This window comes from Kogia breviceps, chromosome 1, assembly GCF_026419965.1.
Source record: "Kogia breviceps isolate mKogBre1 chromosome 1, mKogBre1 haplotype 1, whole genome shotgun sequence".
Classification (NCBI taxonomy): Eukaryota; Metazoa; Chordata; class Mammalia; order Artiodactyla; family Physeteridae; genus Kogia; species Kogia breviceps.
The window spans coordinates 201,223,154-201,242,965 of NC_081310.1; the positions used below are offsets into that span (position 1 = coordinate 201,223,154).

Sequence of the window (19,812 nt, forward strand, 5' to 3'; positions counted from 1 at the left end):
GCAGAAGTGAGGCCAAGAGCTGCAGCCTGTTTCAACCCACGCCCTCCCAGCCAAAGTCAGGGGGGCCCCGTGGCTCCCCCGCCCCCTCAGCCCACTTGCCTTCTTTCTCTCCTGCTGGGCCCACGGCTCCCCTTAGTGCCCACAGGACAGGGCCCTCTGGTCTGTCTGGGGTACCCCTGCACCCCCTCCACTGGGGCACAGATACAGATGTCATGACCTGCTCCAGACCGAGCCCTCAGGGCACCCCCCCACTGCCCTCCCCCCAGGCCCCTCCCCCACTGCCCTCCCCCCAGGCCCCTCCCCCGGCCCTGGGCTGCAGCTCAAGTCCAGCCGTGGCCTGTGCCTGGGCGCCGGGCTCTCCTAGCTCTGTCCCCTCTTGTGCATGGCCTTCCAAGTTCCCCAGGCCCTCTTCGGTCCCTCCTCTTGAGAGCAGCTGGGAGGGGTCGGGGTCTGCACTTGTGGGGCCTGGGCAGCCGCCAGTAGAAACACCGCGGTTCAAGAATCAGGGCTCCCTACCCCGCCCCAGGCCGCAGAGCACCTTTCCCGGGTCCGCAGTGGAGGTCGCGGGTTTGAGAACACAGGAGGTGCCAGCGCCCCGCGGAGGGCACTGCACGGAGGGAGATGAGCGCCCTCCTTACTTCCAGCCCCAGGGGGCGGGCAAGTGCCTCCTCACTAGGCGTCGGCACGGGCCCTCTAGCTCTGACGCCTCTCGCAGTACCTGGGGGCTGTCCCCGAGGCCGCTCGCCACCCTGCGCCACTCAACCCCCCACCCCGCGTACCCGCCCCCTCCCGCCCTGCGCCCGCTCCTCTTCCGGGCCGCGTTCGCCCCGTACGGACCGCGCACGGAACCCACGGCCCTACCACGCGCTGGCCCCCGTCAGCCCCGCCCCGCCGCAGGCCCCGCCCCGGGACGCGCGCGCGCCGTGACGCACAAGGTCTGTGACGCACAAGATCTGCGCCGGACGCCGAGTCCAGCGCCGTCATGAGGCGTCGCAGCGTGGGCGTGGCTATCCGCTTACCCCCAGCCCCAGGTTACCACGATCTCCCCGGTCGCCAAGTTCTCCCCGGTCTCCACGGACCTCGCGGCCCCGCGACCCTAGGCCATGGCCCCCGCGGCCGCCAGCCCCCCGGAGGTAGTCCGTGCGGCGCAGAAGGACGACTACTACCGTGGCAGGCTGCGGAGCGCGGCGGGCGGCGCCCTGCACAGCCTCGCGGGTGAGCCCCCGCGGGGTCGCGGGGGCCGTTGGGGCGCGAAGCGGGCCGACGAGCCTCAGGCCCTCCGGTCAGCCCTCCGCAGGCTCGGCCAGGCCCTGCTCGCCCCACCAAGACCTGAGCCGAAGGAAGGAGCGAGCGCCCCGGGCTTTGCCCCCTGCTGCCGGGGGGCGGGGGTGGGGGCCAGGCACCAGGCGTGGAAGAGTCCACGGCTCTGGGGACACGGGGAGTCTCCCGTGGAGCAGCGGCGTCGGAGCCCAGTGGAGGGGCAAGAGCGTGAGGTGGATTCCAGACGACAGCGGGCTCCTTTTCGGAGCAGCCGAAGCGAAGCTGGGCCGTAGATTCGGGCGGGTAGCCATGGGCAGGTTTTGAGCAGGAGAGGGACACGACACGATCAGAGCAAATGGCCCGTCTATTCGTTTTGCTAACACATTCACTTACTCTGTGCCAGACACTGCTCTCCGTGCTTCAGAACGTTAACTCATTTTTTTTCTCGACACATCCCTGTGAGTGGGACCTGTTGCTAGTCCCTTTCTTAGAGACAGGGAAGCGGGGATTCCAGAGAGATCTTGTAACTTCCTGAGGTGTGAGGAGCTGGGATTTGATGCTGGATGGGTGGTCTCGGGTTGAGCTCCTGGTCACTCTACTACACTGTCCTCGTGGCCCTTCTGGGCTCTAGAGCAGTTGCCCAGGCGGGTCCTGGATGGGGAGGTGGCTGCAGGTTGGTAAGTTCTCAGGTACTCAGTGGCCCAGACGAGGCAGGTATAGATGGAGCAGAGTGGACAGCACAGGAGGCCAGGGAGAGAACAGAGTGTGGTTTAGGACAGTCTCGGCCGCGTGGAAGGGTAACGGGGCTGGGCCTTGGCAGCAGGAAGGAGGCTTGTTCCTAATCCTTATGCTGCACCACCCTCACCCCAACCCCTCAGAAGTGATGTGGTTCCTCCTCTCAGGTGCGAAGAAGTGGCTGGAGTGGAGGAGAGAGATTGAGCTGGTGTCGGATGTCGCCTACTTTGGCCTCACTACACTGGCAGGTAGCAGCCCCTGGCAGGACCTCAAGGCCCACAACACACGCCGAGCCCAGAGGACAGGAGAGGGGCTGCCAGCAGAGTGAGAAGCTTCTGGAGGTGCTTCTCAGTGTCCCCCGAGCTGGGCCGCATGCAGCCTCAGGGAAGGAGGGGACCCCGAACCCTTTCCCTAGGTGGAAGGCCAGGCCCTGAGCCCAGGCCGGGGCCTCTGGGAGCTCTGAAGTACCCGTCAAGTCTGTCTGGGACCGTTTCTCCGTGGCTGAACCCATGGCCCGAGAGGGGTCCCAGCACTGAGCCCTGTCACAGGGCCTGGGCTGTGAGCATCGTAGGGACCCGGTAGAGAGAAGGAAGTCGCTGGCAGGTCCCTGCCTGTCCCTCTCACCGGTCCCTCTCCCCACAGGCTACCAGACCCTCGGGGAGGAGTATGTCAGCATCGTGCAGGTGGACCCGACCCAGGGCCGAGTGCCCTCGAGGTTGCGCCGCGGGGTGCTGGTGGCGCTGCACACCGTCCTGCCCTACTTGCTGGACCAGGCCCTGCTCCACGTGGAGCACGAGCTGCAGGCCGATGGCGGCAGCGCCCGGGGCCCGTCGGGGGCCAGGCGCTGGATGCGCCAGCGCTCGGCCGCCCTGACGGAGCAGCAGCAGGGGGCGCTCCTGCGCGCTGTGTCGGTGCTCAGGCAGGGCCTCAGCTGCCTCCAGCGCCTCCACGTCGCCTGGTTCTACATCCATGGCACCTTCTACCACCTGGCCAAGAGGTTCACAGGCACCACCTACGTGAGTCACAGGTGCCGCCTGGGCCCGCTCTTCTGCAGGGAACTGCTCTTCAGGGCCTCTGTCTCCGAGCACAGCCACAGGGCCGGAGCTGCAGTCCTCCACTGGAAACGTGGGTCTTGTCAGGTCCCATTTTGCTGAAAGACCTGCACAAGTCTGGTTTCCATAAACCCTGAGGGCAGGGCAAGTCTGTCTTCCTGCCGCCAGCACGTGTGGCCGCCCCGCTCTGTACCCTGAGCACAGGCCTGGGGCCCCGGCTCCTGGGCCCCATGCCCACCCTTCCAGGCTGCCCAGACAGAGGGTCAGGTGTAGGGACATCCTGATGGTGACCCACAGGGACCCTGTTGCCACCAGCATCCCCGCTAGCCTCCCCTGGGCTCTGCCCGCCACAGGCACTTGGACCCTCCTCAGTCTCAGCTGACGCCCTTGCTCCCAGGTTCATCCGGAGGGCCTTCCCTTGGGCCCCCTGCCTCCAGGGTCTCCGGGCTTCCTTGGCAGTGCTGTCCCGGCACGTGCATGCCCCCTCCTCAGCCCCGCCCCAGTCCTCACCACGCTTGCTCTACCGGTTAGGGAGGGTGTTTGCTAAGCTGCCGCCACAGAGGGGCCTGGAAGCATGGGCTCAACCCAGTCAGGGCACTGGGGGCTGCCACGGGGCTCTTCCTACGCAGGCACCCAGGGCCCTGCCTCTTGGGCTCCAGCCTCTGGCCAGTCTGGCTGACCTGACTGTCCCCATTCCCTGGGGGGAAGGAGACAGAAGCAGGGGGCAAGCAGCTTTCCCTTGGGGGACGTGGCCGGAGTCCCAGCTGCAGAACATCACCTGGGTGGTCTGGGGCCTTTGCTAGAAGCGGGAGCTTCTGTTCCTCCCATGGGGCTGAGTAGCGGGTCTGCCACGCTTGGCGCCCCTCCCATCCCACTGGGCGCCCCTGCTCAGGCTTCTTTGCCAGTTCTTTTTCTATGAGGCTTGGAGGCCTGGTCGTCCCCCCCTCTCCCCGCGACACCTTGCCTGCAGCCTAGTGACTGCAGGCTTCGAGGTTCGTGGCTGTCCTCGCTCAGTGCTGGGCTCCCGCGGGGGGTGAGGCCCTGAGCTGTCCAGCTGTGCCCCACCGGCTGCTGCCCAGCACAGAGCCTGCCAGGTGCTCCTGCCCCATCCCGCAGCCAGAGGGCAGGCCTTGGCTTCGTCCCACAGGGGAGGCCTGGCCCCTGGGCCACTCAGTGCCTCGTGCCAACGGATCATGTGACTGTACCCCCCCCCCGGGTCCCTGACAGCTCCGTGTCCACCACCCGCTCGAAGAGGACCCTCGGGCCCGTGCCAGCTACAGGCTGCTGGGGCTCGTGTCCCTGCTGCACCTGGCACTGGCCGCAGGCCTGCAGCTCTACGGCTTCCGGCAGAGGCAGCGCGCCCAGAGGGAATGGAGGCTGCAGCGTGGCCTGTCCCACCGCAGGTGCGCAGGGCTGTGCCAGGGCGGGGGCTACCCAGCGCCACACGGAACTCAGGCTCAGTTCTGTCTCGTCGTCCCCCCTCTCTTGCCAGGAGCTACGCAGAGGAGAGAGCAGTTTCCAGAACCTCGCTCTGCACCCTGTGCCTGGAGGAGCGCAGGTACTCGACGGCCACGCCCTGCGGCCACCTGTTCTGCTGGGGCTGCATCACCCACTGGGCCGACACCAAGGTGGGCGTCCTGAACATAGGCCCCCGGGCCACCCCTGCTGCACTGGGCCCGCTGCCTGCCTCCACAGCCGTGCTAGTTCGGGGTGGGGGGCGGGGGGGGGGGTCCTGTTTTTAAAAGCCCCCAGCTGGGCTGGAGGCAGGGAGCTGCGGTGGCCGGAAGCCCGCTGTGGCGGCTCCACTCCCAAAAGGCAGGCCCCAGCCACCCACCTGGGGACCCTCGGAGCGAGAGCCGCATGCTCGGCCTTGAGATCTCAGGGTGTGGGGTCCAGGAGGCCAGAGCAGGGAGCTCTGCCACCTCTTACCCCTGCGCTGGCTTCAGGAAGGGGCCGGTCCCAGACCCCTGTGTACCTCTGCCCCGTCTCTCCTTGGGGCCTGAGGCCAAGCCCGCCTCGTTACTGGGATGTCCCGTCCACACACTGCCCAAGGAGCCTTCCTCAGGGTATGGAGGGCGCGGGTGGCTGCAGCCTCCTCCGTGGGGCCCAGGCAGCTCCGCGAGGCCCTAGGGCACACGCGTGCCTGGCAGGCAAGGGGCTGACCTTCCTGGTCCAGGAGGGACCCGGCCCTGAGGGTGGGGACGGGGGACCCGTGAGCTTACACCCAGAAACCCCCGAGAGGCTCAGGTCAGCCACGGTCGTTCCGCGGCCAAGCGCCCTCCCTCGTCCCAAGTCACCCGTGGCCTGGCCATCTCCTCGCTGGTCACCGTCCCTGCTCTGCACCCCAACTGGCTGCATTATGTCAAAAAAGGTTTTTTTTGTCTTAATAGAGATGTGTGTACATCTGTGTTTTACTGGAGATGCCAGTGGGGGAGGGACCCCCGGGGTTGTATGGGTCACAACCCCTGACCTTCCTCCTCCCCCCACAGATGGAGTGTCCCCTCTGCAGGGAGAAGTTCCTCCCCCAGAAGCTGGTCTACCTGCGGCACTACCGCTGACCCGACGAAGGGAGGAGCCCAGGAGTCTTGCCTGACGTCAGGAGGAAGTTTATTTTCAAGGTTGACAAGTTGACTTTACTTGCACAGAAATCGTGAAACTCTCAAGTTTTTTATCCTTTGTCACATAAGGTACCGTGCCAGCCATCAGGGAGGACAGGCGCTGGACCTGGACCTGGCCGTGAAATGGCTTCAGGGCAGGTTGGGCAGGGCCTGCAGGGCTGCCAGCCAGATAGCCCAGCACTTAAACAGAACTTTCCTCCCTTCTCCAAACCGGTCATTTGTATCCAACGCCAGGCACACAGCGAGGGCGGGGCCTGGCGGGCCGGGACCGAGCGGTGTGCCTTCCCAGCGAGGTCAGTCTTCCAGCCCAAATGATCCACGAGTCTTAGCCCTTGTCACTGGAGCTGGCTTTTGGGGCAAGGGGACACAGCCCTTCCCGGAAAGGACCGAGATTGCCCCCTAACACATTTGGCAGGTGCCTTGTAATGAATGTCAAGTTTGTTTCCCGTTTTAGAAAGTGGAGAGCTTCCCTGGTGACGCAGTGATTAAGAATCCGCCTGCCAATGCAGGGCACATGGGTTCAAGCCCTGGTCCGGGAAGATCCCACATGCCGCGGAGCAACTAAGCCCGTGCACCCCAGCTACTGAGCCTGCCCTCTAGAGCCCGTGAGCCACGACTACCGAGCCCACATGCCACAACTACTGAAGCCCACGCGCCTAGAGCCCTTGCTCCACGAGAAGCCACCACAATGAGAAGCCCACGCGCCGCAACGAAGAGTAGCCCCTGCTCGCCGCAATTAGAGAAAGCGTGCGCGCAGCAACAAAGACCCAACGCAGCCAAAAATTTTAAAAAAAATTAAATAAATAAAAAGAAAATGGAAGTGTGCGTCCTGGCCTCGCAACACGAGCGGTCACCTCCTGCTTGGAGCATCTGGCAGGCCCCAGCCAGCCTAACCCACTGAGGCCACCGGTCTCCAAAGCTGGTGGTGGGCTGGCTTGCCTATACCGGCTCACGCCTGTGTCCAACACACTTCCTGCCACCATTTTTATTTTCAGGTTTTTAGATCTACCTAAGCTGTGCAGAGACAGGACTTCACCATAGGCATCCTTATACCACCAGTTCCACAGAAGCGCTGGGGTGTTACTGCCGTGAGGTGAATGGAAGCCCGCGTGCAAGGGGCCTCCCGGGGCCCCCGCAGGCCGCTTCTCCCTCCATGTGACTCTGCGGGCACCGTGATGCAGGAACCCAGACTCCTCAGTGAGCAGAGGTCAGCCCCAGAGGCAGGCCGTGACCGTGGGCCCTGCTCCAGACAGGCAGGAGCCCCAGGGGAGGCTCCACGGTTCCCCAAACCCCTTACTTACACTCACCAAGTGCCTGCAATTTCTCGTATTTCAGGGCTGTGCATTTACCATGAAAAAGTATGGAAAACAAAAGTTATAGAATTTGGACACCTCAGGTACCACAATGTGGTAATAAAAGTACCAATTTGGACATCGTTTACACATGAAGTTAAAATGCAGGATCAGGTACACAAATGGTCTTCATACGGCCTCTTAAAAGCAAGAGGAGCTCAATTTCAGCTATGCAACAACTGGCAAAAGAAAAGCCAGGCGGTAAACACTCGATGTCTGAAACCCGCAGGCAGATGGAAACGGCGCTTGCGGTAGGGAGTGGGAACAGACCACCGGTGTGGCTGGTCAGCAGCACGGCCCGCCCTCCAGGCCCTCGGTGCTGGAGGCGTAGCGGGTCACGTGAAGACTACAGGAGAGCAGGGACGTCGTCTTTAATGAAGTTGGAATTAAAAAGTCACTCGGTGAAATGTTTGAGTACTGGTTTTTATCACATCAAAAAAGTTGACATGCAGGTCAGAGCTGTTTCCCCGTAGAAAGTGGGAAGCCGTGTGTTAAAAGCCACAGAACTGGCTGCTCCTGCCAGGTGTCTCTGAAAAGGGGCTGCTGCATCAAAACACGTTTAAGTTAAAACAACCCTTCACGTATCAAAGAAATGTGTCAAAATAATCTCAAACAATTAAAATATATATATTTATAATTCCAGGCCCTCAGAAGCAATCATGGTAGTTAAGAACGAAGTTTTGAGTCATGATAGAGGCCAACTCAACACATCTCTAGCGAGATGAAATTCGGAAACCGGCATTAGAGCCCGGAGTTGCTGCAGAATCTCCTCCACGCGCCGGGCGGACGGGCGAGCGTCCTCCGGGGCCACGGTGAGCGTCCTGGGAGGCAGCAGCTGGCAGCGTCCTGGCTCCTTCCGCGGACCCGGCCCCCGCCCCCGCCCCCCAGCCCACACGGCTGTCCGCCCGGCCTGCACTCCGCAAGGCCAGCGTCCGGACGCCTGACCGGCACTGGAAAATAAATCAACGCGATTCGGTTTAAATGCCAGTTTCTTCAAGAACCTGATATTTCAGTTACAAATAATTGAAGCTCCTTTTTAAAAAGAAAATAACTCCCTCGTAATCAACTACTTTATGTGAGGAAAGAAGACGGCGTCACAGCAACTTGTGGCCGTCCGGGGCCCGCGGAGGGCGGCCGCGTCTAGCTGGCGAACGTCTTGCCCGCGTCCTCCTTCCCCTTGTACGTCCTCTTGCCGTGCGTGAACGGGATGTACCGGTACTTGATCATGTGCTGGGGACAGGCAGACGCGTCTCAGCACGGCTTCCCCGTGACCCATCTTCCCTCCAACTCTGAGCCCCACCTTCTTTCTCCACGTACCGGGCGTGGAGCCAGAGCTCCGGCGGACACCCTCGTCCCCCCACTGCCCAGCGGAGCCGCCCGAGCTGCTGGAAACCCTGAGGGTGTGGGATGGGCTTCGTGATGCCCCGTGTGCTACTGGGCCGGGGACGCAGAATGGGTGGCACCCGGGCCCAGGTGGTTGGGTCGGGGGAGAGGCCAGGATGAAGCCGCACCGCCCCGTCTGGCCAGGCCCGTTCTAGGGTGATGTTGGCAGAACACACCCTCTGGCAGGTCCTGGGCCCCGACTGTCCCGCGGTATGATGTGCCAGACCTGAGGGTGTTAACTGGCTGTGCTGTGCTGGCGGGGAGCGGGCACCACACCCATCAGACCTGCAGGGAGAGCAGGGTCCACACGGCCCTCCCGTGTCTCAGGCCCGAGCCGGCTCTCCCAAAGCTACCAGTACCTGGTGGCACTGTCTCACGGTGCAGAACCATCTGGGTTTTTACCTTTATTTGCCTCTTCATCGTGATACAGAAAAGCATGATGAAGTACATCACCAGGATGGGCCAGAACACCGGGACGTTGAATGCCTCAAAGAAGGTGCAGACCATGGCCACCAGGATGCCCTTGGTCGCTGCGTGCCTAACGGAAGGAGAGAAGGTCAGTGCTGGACGGCGGCCCCGAGGAGGGTGTGGGTCTCCACTTGCGGAGCGCGGTGGGCACTGCGTGTGGCGTGTCTGACGTACTACGTGTGACCACGGACACGGCGTTCTTAGTCCCTTGAACACTCGAAGTTTTCTGAAATTACACAAAGTGTAAAACAGCAGTGGGGGCCCTGGCACTGCCCAGGCCGGCAGCTGGGGGATACAGGTGCCCCCCCATGTGCTGTTGGGGCCCACGTCTAGAAATCCAGTCCGAGCCTCAAGGCTTGAGTCCCACACGCCCAGCAGGCCGTCCCCCAGTGGCCGAGCGGTGTCCCCGGGGAAGCAGGTGGAGTCGGGCCTCAGGGCCGCCCTCCCTCCGGCTCAGGGCCCAACCCATCAGGGTCACAGCCCTACTTAAAATCCCCCTTGGTCCCCCTTTCCTCGGGGGGCGGCAGGACCCGGCCTTGCCCACTGCCACCCCCCCGCCCGCGCGCGCGCGCGCGCACGCACGCACGCACACACACACACACACACACACACACACACACACACACCCCACCACCCCCCCACCACCCCCACCATCCCCCACACACACACACACCCGCAGCCCCGGGCCCAGCGTTTCACACTCATCCCACAGGGACTCACCGAGCACCCACACGGCCAGCCCTGCACCAGGACGACGGGCTGAGGGCGGCAGCTCTTTGCCTTCACTTTTGTGACAACACAGGACAGACACGTTCACAGACCACCCCCCCACACACACACCACTAAGGGGTCACCTCCATCCTCCTGTTACATTCATCCTTGTCACAACGTCACACACACGTGACTGCCTCCAGGAGGCCTGGGGACGCCCAGGCCAGCCCGAGGACCGAGTGGGGAGAGAGCTGGTCCCCCTTCAGGCCACCGGGAGGGGCGCCGTGCACAAAGCAGCGTCCCCCCGAGGCTGAGTGTGCCACATACCCGGGACCCGCCTCCCCAGAAGCAGCCTCTTTTCTGCGGCGTCGAGGTGCAGCGGTGTTACCTTGGGAGGGGGGTGGGCACTGCAAGGCCCCGAGACGCCCCTCCACGCCCAGCGGGCACGCTTCACGTTCTGGGTGAGTCAACGTTCAAAACGAGGAAACGACAGACTGGCATTCCTCCAAGGAGTCTAAGCTGCTGGCTCGCTGGGACCGAAGCGCCTGCCCCCGTCTCACGGCCACGTGCGGGGACGAGCGTCCTTCACAACCACCGTTAGGAAATGACTCACCAAAACTTAAACTCTGGGAGCCTTCGAATGAAGGGCCGGAACTCCTCATTCTGTTTGGTTGGTAACGAGGGGCCGTCGTCTGAAAGGCACAATGTCACCCGGAGGTGAGGCAGGCAGTGCACCTTGCCGTTTCCACCGCTGCCCTTTTACGGTTCCCTAGAGCATGTGAACCAGCAGGCCTGATACGTGACATACAGATTTACATCCTTTAACCGGACATAAAATGGGGACCTTCAGTTGATTTAGAAACGATTCACTGCTTTAAAAGATCTGTATTAGAATTTCTTTTTAAGACCACTTTAAGGGATCACGTAAAAATTCAACCACACGCCGATTTTCAGGAACGCATCAACTGTACAACACGAGGTACAGGGAGGATGAAAGTCCACAGCCCATGAGAGCACAGAGGCGGGAGCTGTGAATCCACTCTCAGGGGCGCTGGGCTCAGGACGGCCACCCTCTGCAGTGAGCCGCGAGCCGGGCCTCGGGCTGAGGCCCCCAAGCTGCCTCCCAGCCCACGCGGGAAGGTGCCCTCCCCAGTTAACAGATGGAGAAACTGAGGCCTACTGAAAGGGCCTCTTGTTTCCTAATCCCCCCAATGCAGCACCAAATGAAAGCGTTGTTTCCTTTGCTATTTTCATCAAATACTCCACAGAAAAAATACACAGGCTCCGATGGTGATGGGAACAGGCTGCATAAAGTGCGCCTCTGTCCTTAACAACTGTGCCTCTGACTCTGTGGGCTCCACAGGAGCTGCGTCGGGTTTTCCCAACAGTGGCTGCAACGTGCCGGAATGGAGGCCTCAGCATCCGGTCGTGAGCCATCCCTGCCCTCAGCTGGCCCAGCAGATGTGTGCCAAGGCCCCCACCTGGCCCAGGTACGCCACGAGGAGCCAGAGCCACGAACCTTCCAACCCATCGTCCTCAGGGGACATCGGGGGGCCAGTGGCCTCAGTCAGCCACGTGGAGCCGCCGTGGAAGCCCGCTTTTGTGAGAAAGGGACCTACCAGGCAAGCACGGAGGGGACGTGGATGGGCCCGCTACCCAGGAAGCAGGCCCTGGCTCCCCCCGCCCCCACGGGACCTCGGCCAGGTTCCACAGCCCGACGGCTCACTTTCCTCACTTGCCAAACGGGGGTGACAGGAGCGCCTGCCTCCTGTGACTGTCACAAGGGCTTAGCAAGTCGTCCCACAAACTTGCCAGGATCACAGAAGTTGCAGGTACATTTTAAGCACCCAGAGAACAGTCCCCCAAATTTAGATTTCAAATGTTTCCAGAGAAACTGGAGCAATCCTGGGAAGTATAGAAAGACCAGAACTCTCCCCAAACAGAGCAAAGTGGACGGTCTCTACTCTACCTGAATCTTCCATTAAGGAGGGATCCACTTTTGGAGACAGGAAAGCTATGAAGAGATTTAGATGGTAGATTCCCAAGGCGTAGGTCACGATGTACCAACCCTGGAAGAGAAGGAGAAACGGTCAGTGAGGCCACCCTGAACCCATTCCCTATCTGGACTGAACCAGGACACGGAGTCCTAAGAAGTGACCAAAGTGCAGTGAGCGTCCACGCTGACAGTTTATCTTAAACTGCACCGTGGGTCTTGAAAGTGGATAAGCCAAGGTCCACACGGCGAACGTTTGCAAGGGTCCAGTCAGGTGCAACCAGAACGTAAAGCCATCAGCCCCCCGCGGAAGGCAGCAGAAACGGGGGTGCTTCAACAAAGCCTCACGCCCAAGCTGCACACCCAGGCCACAAGCCCTGCCCTCGGCCAGCGGCGCCTAACCCAGACGCAGGCTCCGGACCAGCCTGAGACACTGGGGCTCGAGCTCCTCCCGGCGGGCGGTTCACGCCACCACGCGCTGTGCCAGGAATGTTCCTAACGTTTGCCCGGAAGAAATCCAGAGCTGGAAAATCAGGAAACCAAGCACAAGTCAGCAAAGTGTCGTGGAGCCAAACCACCCTCAGGCGGTACAGAGAAGGGGGCACACGTGCCACGTGAGTCTCTCTTACAGGAAAGACTTCATCCAGTCAGAACCAGAGCTGCACTGCAGGACCAACCGAAAAAGCCTAAACACTGTCACACAAACAAGATGAGCCCCTTCTGCCTTAAAACGTTTTCAAGTCAAACAAAAAGCGAAATGTGAAGAGTTAACAGCTGCAGGTTTACACAGCTCCTCATGGTGCGCTGAGTCTGAAGGGACGCCAAGGCGGGTAGAGACTCGGCTCAGAGCACAGGAGGACCAGCCTGTATGAGACGCGCCCGCCCCCGCCCAAATCCCCCAAGTCAAGGTTTCTAGGTCATTCTTTCCATTGAGAATAGACCAAGGTCCAGTTTCTTAAAAACATTAGACCCAATCACAGCAAAGGGAACATCAGCTGTGGACACCCAGTGCAGACCGCGCCCTGCTGCAGGGCTAGACCGGGGCCCCGCCGCCTTCGCACGGAGCCGGGGCTACGCTTCCTGGTAGGAACGCAGACACAATACCATCCAAGGACAGGTCTCTACACTTAGCTTAGATGAGAATTCCCCACAGCACTGGACGCAGCATAGCACCCAGTAGGTGAAGTATCCATCTACGCACACACGTATTCCTAAACCTTGGGAAACACCGGGAAGGAGGGTGTTTGCTTTCAAGGAGGGGGAGAAAATGCCTCAGCCTCCTTCCTCTGGACAAGGGGGACCCACGGGAGCGCGAGCTGCCCTCCTCTCAGGGTCCACAGGGCACTCCTGTCCAGAGCCTGGCGCTCACCAGAGGTGCAGGGAGGGCGTCTGTGCCCTGTAGCCGCTGTGCCACCCTCGGCCTCCCCACCCGGCCCTCCTCGGACACCAGCATGGCTCACGGCGCCCAGTCCAGGTGGCTTTGTCCCTAGAGGCCCCAGCCCCCGTAAGTCCCGCCCGACGCAGGGTCAAGGAGCGCCAGAGGGTCCCCTGTGCAGACCAGGACACTGGAGAGCGCTGTCACCTCACCAGGCCCGGCTGACACCAAGACTGTCCTGGGAAGCCCAGCAACAGAATACGAGGAACTTAGAACGGGATGTCAACAGCCACCCTTTAAAGACAGTCACCGGAGTCTTTCTTATGCTTGATACGTAACTGAAAAATGACCTTTCGAGACCCTTTTCTTCACCATAAACCCACCTAATCCAGAGACAGGAGGAAAAACAACACCCCAGCCAACACCACAGTGCGGTGACTCGTCACCGCCACCCCCCACCGACCTGCAGCAGGTAAACTCGGATCATGTAAACGAAGCTCAGGCCCAGCGTCACCACCCATCGCACAGCCGTGTATGGCGTAGACTTGTCCAGCCAGGACTGATAGATCTGGAAAGAGAGCGGCCCAAGTTACAGAGACCCTGCAATTCCTTCTGCAGAGCACACTTCCTGCCAGCGTTTGTTTGCCTCAGATTTTAAGTCAATGGCACTAAGCGGTGACTACAATTAATCTAAGATTTGCAGTGCTTCCGGAGGCAAGTCCACCCCTCAGGCAAAAATACTACAGAACCATCTCTCGCAGCACGTGGTCCTCCAGCATCAGCCCGAGGGGCCATCGTGGGGAGACTGAACTTCAACCCCAGAGAGGATGGGACAGAGAAAGGAGAATGTCACCACCCTGCATGTGGGCCTCCACCCGGGGTCCTGTCCCAAAGCCCGCTTGCCCCGGAGCCGGTGCCAGCCCGCCCAGGAGCCACAGAGCTGACTGCCTTAATCCTCAGATTCACGTGAGTGCACGTGTGCCTACATACACACCTACGTGTGCGTGTAATTAATATACACGTGTGTAGTCTGAATTTGAGATTTTAATCATGAAAGATTTCAACTATTCGTGAGAGAGAATATGAGCCTACATGTACCTATCACCTGGCTTCAATAATTATGAACTTTTCCAGGTGCTATTTTTTAATTTTATAAATCAATACAGTTTTAGTTTTGAACCAAACTGTGCGATTCTTCGCAGTTAGACTGAGTCAGACTCCTTCCTCCAGAACTCACAGGCCTCGCTGCAGCCCCAAGGGGTATTCCCGCCGCAGAGCGCAGGCCTGGGCCACGGGGGCCGAGGGGCCGCGGACATGGGTGTCTGGACGAGGGGACAGCAAGAGCAGAGCAGGGGCCGCCAGGTCCATCCCGCCCAGGAGCTAAGAATGGTTTTCACATTTTAAAAGTTGTTGGAAAAAAACACAGAAGACAAGTACATGGCCTGAACCTCAGGAGACCCAGCAAGCACCCTCACGGCAATGGGAAAAGCTTCCGAGAGGGTGAACGAGAGACCCAGGGAGGGGCCGCCCACCCTGCGGGGGCTGCCAGCACACTTACGCCCCAGGGAAACGTCACCAGGGTCAAGTCTCATTTAAATGTTTCCGCGAGTCAGTGACCCGAAAACCAACCTGTCCAAGCCTTGTGAAGAATCTGTACACCACAGAAGGCTTCCCATGGACGGAATCTCCCACACTGTCACCTTCGGACATGCTGTACACGAGAAAAATACAACATACTTTTAAATTAAGTAACAAGTGCTCAAGGGCTGGATCGTGGTGCCCTATCTTCATCAACACCCTCCAGCAGGTTTCCTCAGTATTTCACGGGTTCATCCACGCCGTGGCTTCCTTCTGTGTGTCTTTACCACCAGTCACCCAGAAAAAAGAAACCAGCCAGAGACACGCTTTGGTGGAGAGCCAGGAAGGCATGTGACATGCAAAGCAGCAGCACTGGGTGGACTTTCGTTCCTGCTAATGTCACCTGGCTCACACTCCTCCGGCAGGTCCCCAGGAGCCGCCCTCGCTGACGGCCAAGTCCTGTGGCCCTGCTTCTGTGTCCACCTCCCGGGGTCGGCCCCCAGCACCTCCTCCTGCTGCTCCCTGGGCTCCCCTCGGTGCCCCCACCTCTCCAGGCCCTGCCCGCGGTGCCAGCTGCGCACCTCCAGGTCCTCCCAGAGCCGGTACCCCCCACTCCATGACCAGGATCCTCAGGTGATCAGCCGTCTGCGTCCCAGTTCCTTATCTGTGCGTGGAGGTAATCCTATCCGCTCCTGACCATTTCAACATGCCGTGCGATTCCACGCGCCTCTAGCCTGCGAGAACCCAGGTCACTAAGGGAAGCCAAGGGCATCGTCACCCCTATTCCACAACAGAGGATCAAGCCCCAAATAGTTTAAGCCACTTCTCAAAGTCAAGAGTAGCTCTGACCTCAGCTCCTGCAGCCCAGCACGCTCCCGCCTGAACCTCGGGGCCAGAGGATGCAGAGGACGGAGGGCCCTGCCAGCCTGAAGCTGGTGATGTCGCCGGGGCAAAGCTCTCGCTGCCCGCAAACTGATGGGCGGCTCCTTCCGATCTGGCACCACGGCAGGGCTGGGGACCAGAAGCGGACTCCAGCTCGGAGTCTGTTTCCAGGGCCCCTGAGTGGCACGGCTGTGCGGCCTCAGTTTCCTCATCGGGGAGATGGCACCTGCTGGCACAGCAGCCCTTCCCATTCAGACAGAAAACCACGGCTCCCGACGGCCCGAGCTGCCCCATCGCCCGGCCTGCGCACAGCGCGGCTGGGGCCTGAATCCACGCCCGCCGACACGTCCTCGCCACGTGCACTGAGCAAGTCAGCAGACTCATGATGCGATCGCAGGTCCCAAGTGGAACAACGTGCCCCTTACAGCTGACCCTCGAAGAAAGCAGAGTTAGGGGCGCCGGCCCCCAGCAGTCGACAAGCCGAGTATGACTTTACCGTCGGCCTCTGGATCCACAGTTCAGCCAGCCACGGACTGTGCAGTACCGCAGTACTTTTCTCGTGCAAAAAATCCACACGTGAGTGGACCCACGCAGTCCAAACCTCTGTTGTCCAAGGGTCAGCTGTACAACTCAGGTGTTAAAATAACCTGAGTGGTCCCACCAGACACGTCATCACATCTGTGCTGAAGAGTCTGTCCTTCAGTGACCCCATTTCCTGGAGCCACCGTGTGGAGGGGGCCGACTAGGCTAGCGGGTGCAGGAGCAGCAGGAGTGCCACGGAGGAGACTGAGAAGTGCCCTTTGCTCTCAGGGGAGCCGAGGCTGAACTGCACAGGTGAATCGTGGCTCCCAGTCCTGTCTTTTAAGGAGGTATGTCTCTACGTTCAACTGGGAAAAACTCCATTTTTTCAAAGGGGCTACATTAGCACTTGTCACCTAGGACAGCCTGCCACCCTCTTTAGGCCAAAGCCAGGCCAGCAGAAAGCTACATCAGTAACATCGTTTATCCTTCGGTTCCATACAAATTACCCCTTATTCTGTTTTTTATGACCAAAGTGTTTACCTTTAAAACCCTTCTACTTGAGCTGAAGCATTAAGTTGAACATTAGAAAAACCTGGCTATTCCTTTACGTGCCCTAAGTAGAAATGACTGCTTTTAAGTCTCCTTCTTTCAACTGAACGTGTGGAAAATCTTCCCAAAACAAAACAGCCAACTTCAGATCACCTGGAAAACGACAAACGTGGTAACACACGGCTCCACGCCGCGGCTGAGCTTGCCGACAGTGACGTCAAGAACGTGAACTTTGGAGTCAAACGGCCTGTCTATGGCGTGACCCGCAGGCCACCTCGGCCGGCCCCACTCCGATCTGTAAAGGGCCCCTGTGGGAGTGAGCGGCCAGCCGTGTTAGCACCAGCAGCAGGCCTGGCCGTAGGGCGGCCGAGGGACGGAGGGAGGGAGGGAGGCAGCGGGCGGGTCTCCCTCAGACACGTCAGACCTGTCCCGAGGGGCAACCCTCGCACAGCTGGGCGTCTGCGGCCCTCTTCCCTCTGCTGTTGCAAGACCGCCTCCTCGAGAGAGGCCCCCTGCGACTGTCCAACAGGTGCCGGTTCCTCACATCACGTCACCCTGTTTTATTTTGTGTGACGATCGTTTCTGCTCGCTTTCCGCTTTCTCTCTCTATTGCCTCCTACTAGAACCCAAGCTTCCTAAGGGGGAGCCTTGTCTGTCCACTGCCAGCCCCACGGCCCACAGGGCCCGACACAGAGCTTGCAGTGGGTGAGTTCTCTGTTGGATGTCACTGCTTCAGGCTCAGCCTCAAGAAAACAAAGGCAAAAATAAGACAAAGCCATTCCAAGCAGAGACCAGGAGTATCACGTCTGGAGAGTGCGTACAGAGTTCCGGAGCCACCACTGCACCTGTGTGTGGAGCGGACCTCCCTCCCCAGATGGCCCCGTCACACGCAGAGGACAGTCCCGCCCGGCGCACGGTCACCCATTCCTCCCGGGTCCCCAGCGTGGTCATTTCCCTCACTTCCACCCTCTGATGCTGTTCCCTCCGCTGAAATGCCCTTCCAGACCTCATCCACCCGAGCGCTCGGCCAAGCCCCGCCACCGGCTGCTCCCTCCCTTCCCGTGGTCACGGGAAGGCGTGACCACCTTCCTGTCTCCACCGGGCCCTGACCACACCGCACCTGCACCACCAGAACCGGGGGCCCCGGGGGTCCACCTTACACATCCCCAGAAGTGAGACCCACCCGACAGAGCAGCAGGCGCCCCGGGACGCTCCCAAGCCCAGGTGCCCAGGACAAGTTTCCGGAGGAAGCTCTGGGCCCAGCACGCGGGGCGCCGTCGGGCGGCTCGGCCCGAGCACTCGGAATCCTCGGTTCGCAGAATAGCCAGGACTCGACCTCAAGAGACCTAAGTCCAGCGCGACGCTTCCTACCCAAACCCCGCAGGCCGCCCTGGGTCGGCGAGGACACCGAGGCCCCACGGCCCGGGCCGGGCGGCCGACCCCTTCCAGGACGCGCCAGCGGGGGCCGGGAGCCGGTCATCGCGGCGACCCCAGGGGCCCCGTTCGGCCTCGGCCCCGCGCTCGGCCCGCAAGACCCCGGCCCCCGCCCGGCCCCAGCCCCGCTCCACCCCGCCCCGCCCCACCCGCCGGTACCTCGCGGTCCACTGCGGCCGAGCGCGGTCTCCCGAGGGCCGCGGGAAGGAGGACGCGGGTGGCGGCCGCGCCGGCGCTTCACTCGGTCCGGGTAGACGCAGCCGAGCGCTTCCGCTCCGTCCTGCGCGGCACCGCCTCCCGGGCCTTCAAGATGGCCGCCGGGGCGGGGCCGAGAGCCTCCAACCATTTCCGCTTCCGGTGCGGGCGCCCAGGCCGTTGGCGGGGCGGTCGCGTCGGCGGAAGGGATGTCAGCAGCGGAAATTCGCCGCGTTGCGCAAGCGCAGTCGCGTCCTCTGGCTCCGGGCCCAGAGAGCTCCGCTCCAGAGATTGGTAACGCCCAGAGACTGAGCCCGAGGCCACGCCCCCTCGCGACCAACGAGCCAATGGAGGAGTGCTATGGGTTGCTAAGGGAAACTCTAGAGGAAAGATGGCGTCTGCCCGTGATGGGTGCGCGAGCTCCCGTCTGGCGCGCCGAGACCTCCCGGCTCGGCCACCGCGGGACGGTAACACCCGACTGCGCCCTACCGGGCCTTGGTCCGGATGGGAGGGAGGCGGGCAGGTCCGGGAGCTCGCTGCGCGTCCCCGCACCCGCACTTTCACTTCAGGAAGTCCAGAACCCGCGGCCCCCAAGCCCAGCGGGGCTCCCCACGCGAGCCTCCCCCGAGCCCAGCCCGCAACCCCCGGAAGCCTTGTCGACCCCGATTTGGGAGGGACGCGCCTTCGCGTGTCCCGGTGCCCTCGGGACGGGCGGGGTCCCAGAGTAGCAGAACCGGCCGTGTCTTGGCGACCCAGCCGGCAGGAACCGAGTCGGCCCTTGGTGTCCCTGCGTCCTCGCAGGGGTCGCCTCCTCTGACTGCGCCTCCCAACGTCCCCGACGCGCGGTCAGAGGAGGTTTGATAGGACCTGTTCATAGAATGAAAAAAACGGGGCTGTAGAGATCCGAGTCCACACCTCTTAACTTCAGGTAGAACCCGAGCCTCGTTTATGGCAGATACCAGAGTCTGGCAACCCCAAGCTTCCCTAGAGCCGCTCGCCCCAAGTTGGCCTTGAAATAGGGGGGCTGGTGGGGAGGGGGCCCTGCCTCCTCCAGGAACTACTGGAGTTGGGGGATGGTGCACCCAGCAGCTGAGTGGCAAGAAGTGACGATGGGCAGGCCCTCCTTGGGTGCAAGTGTGGATTTTGTCCGGAGGGCACAGGAGGCCTCTGGGGGGGGATGAGGTCCCTACAGAGAGATGACCGGGACGGCTCCTCCCCTTGTGCCCTCACTTAACCCCAGCTGATTCGGCTCAGTTCAAATGTCCCCTCTCAGGAAGGCTCCCCACCCCCGCGCACCCATCCACCCTCCCACCAACACGCACGCTCCTCTCAAGGACCCTGCGCTCACTCCTAGCCTGCCTCCCCCCGGGCCTCTCTGCAGAGTAGGTGCTCAGCATGTCTGGTGCATAAACAGATGAACAGGGAGAGTGGTGACCCAAACTGAGCCTTTGGGGAGCAGTGGGCAGGGGAGTTCACTGGGGGTGCAGCCACAGACACCTGGAGAAGCCCCTGGGACGGCCCGCACCTCAGTGCTTGCTCGTCATCAGCCGGGTCACCTGTGTCTCTTGCTCACCTGTGCACCCTCCTTTCAACATTCAGGTTACGGAGTCTACGTTTACCCGAATTCTTTCTTTCGATATGAAGGAGAATGGAGAGGAAGCAGGAAACATGGTAAGGATGGGCTGTGGCCTCTTCTTGCAGCCAT

The 19,812-nt window shown here is 61.3% G+C and overlaps 2 protein-coding genes across 3 annotated transcripts; one reads left to right on the forward strand and one right to left on the reverse strand.

Moving 5' to 3' along the window:
• The first annotated feature begins 952 nt into the window (after nucleotides 1–952).
• Nucleotides 953–6,485, forward strand: PEX10 (peroxisomal biogenesis factor 10). Of its 2 annotated transcripts, none has more exons than XM_067018986.1 (6): nucleotides 953–1,215; nucleotides 2,163–2,243; nucleotides 2,638–3,022; nucleotides 4,275–4,450; nucleotides 4,540–4,675; nucleotides 5,537–6,485. In XM_067018986.1, exons 1-6 carry the CDS (start codon nucleotides 1,104–1,106, stop codon nucleotides 5,676–5,678), a joined length of 1,032 nt encoding a protein of 343 aa, XP_066875087.1. In that variant the 5' UTR covers nucleotides 953–1,103; the 3' UTR covers nucleotides 5,679–6,485. The 2 variants fall into 2 exon arrangements, with proteins under 2 accessions (XP_066875087.1, XP_058921247.1); XM_059065264.2 differs by having other exon boundaries at nucleotides 2,638–3,011.
• A 939-nt stretch (nucleotides 6,486–7,424) lies between these two features.
• RER1 (retention in endoplasmic reticulum sorting receptor 1) lies at nucleotides 7,425–18,261 on the reverse strand. The gene is made up of 7 exons (XM_059065391.2): nucleotides 18,072–18,261; nucleotides 14,577–14,658; nucleotides 13,411–13,515; nucleotides 11,549–11,648; nucleotides 10,193–10,271; nucleotides 8,803–8,938; nucleotides 7,425–8,247 (listed from the first exon to the last, which is right to left on the reverse strand). Exons 2-7 carry the CDS (start codon nucleotides 14,655–14,657, stop codon nucleotides 8,158–8,160), a joined length of 591 nt encoding a protein of 196 aa, XP_058921374.1. The 5' UTR covers nucleotide 14,658; nucleotides 18,072–18,261; the 3' UTR covers nucleotides 7,425–8,157.
• Nucleotides 18,262–19,812: the final 1,551 nt, after the last annotated feature.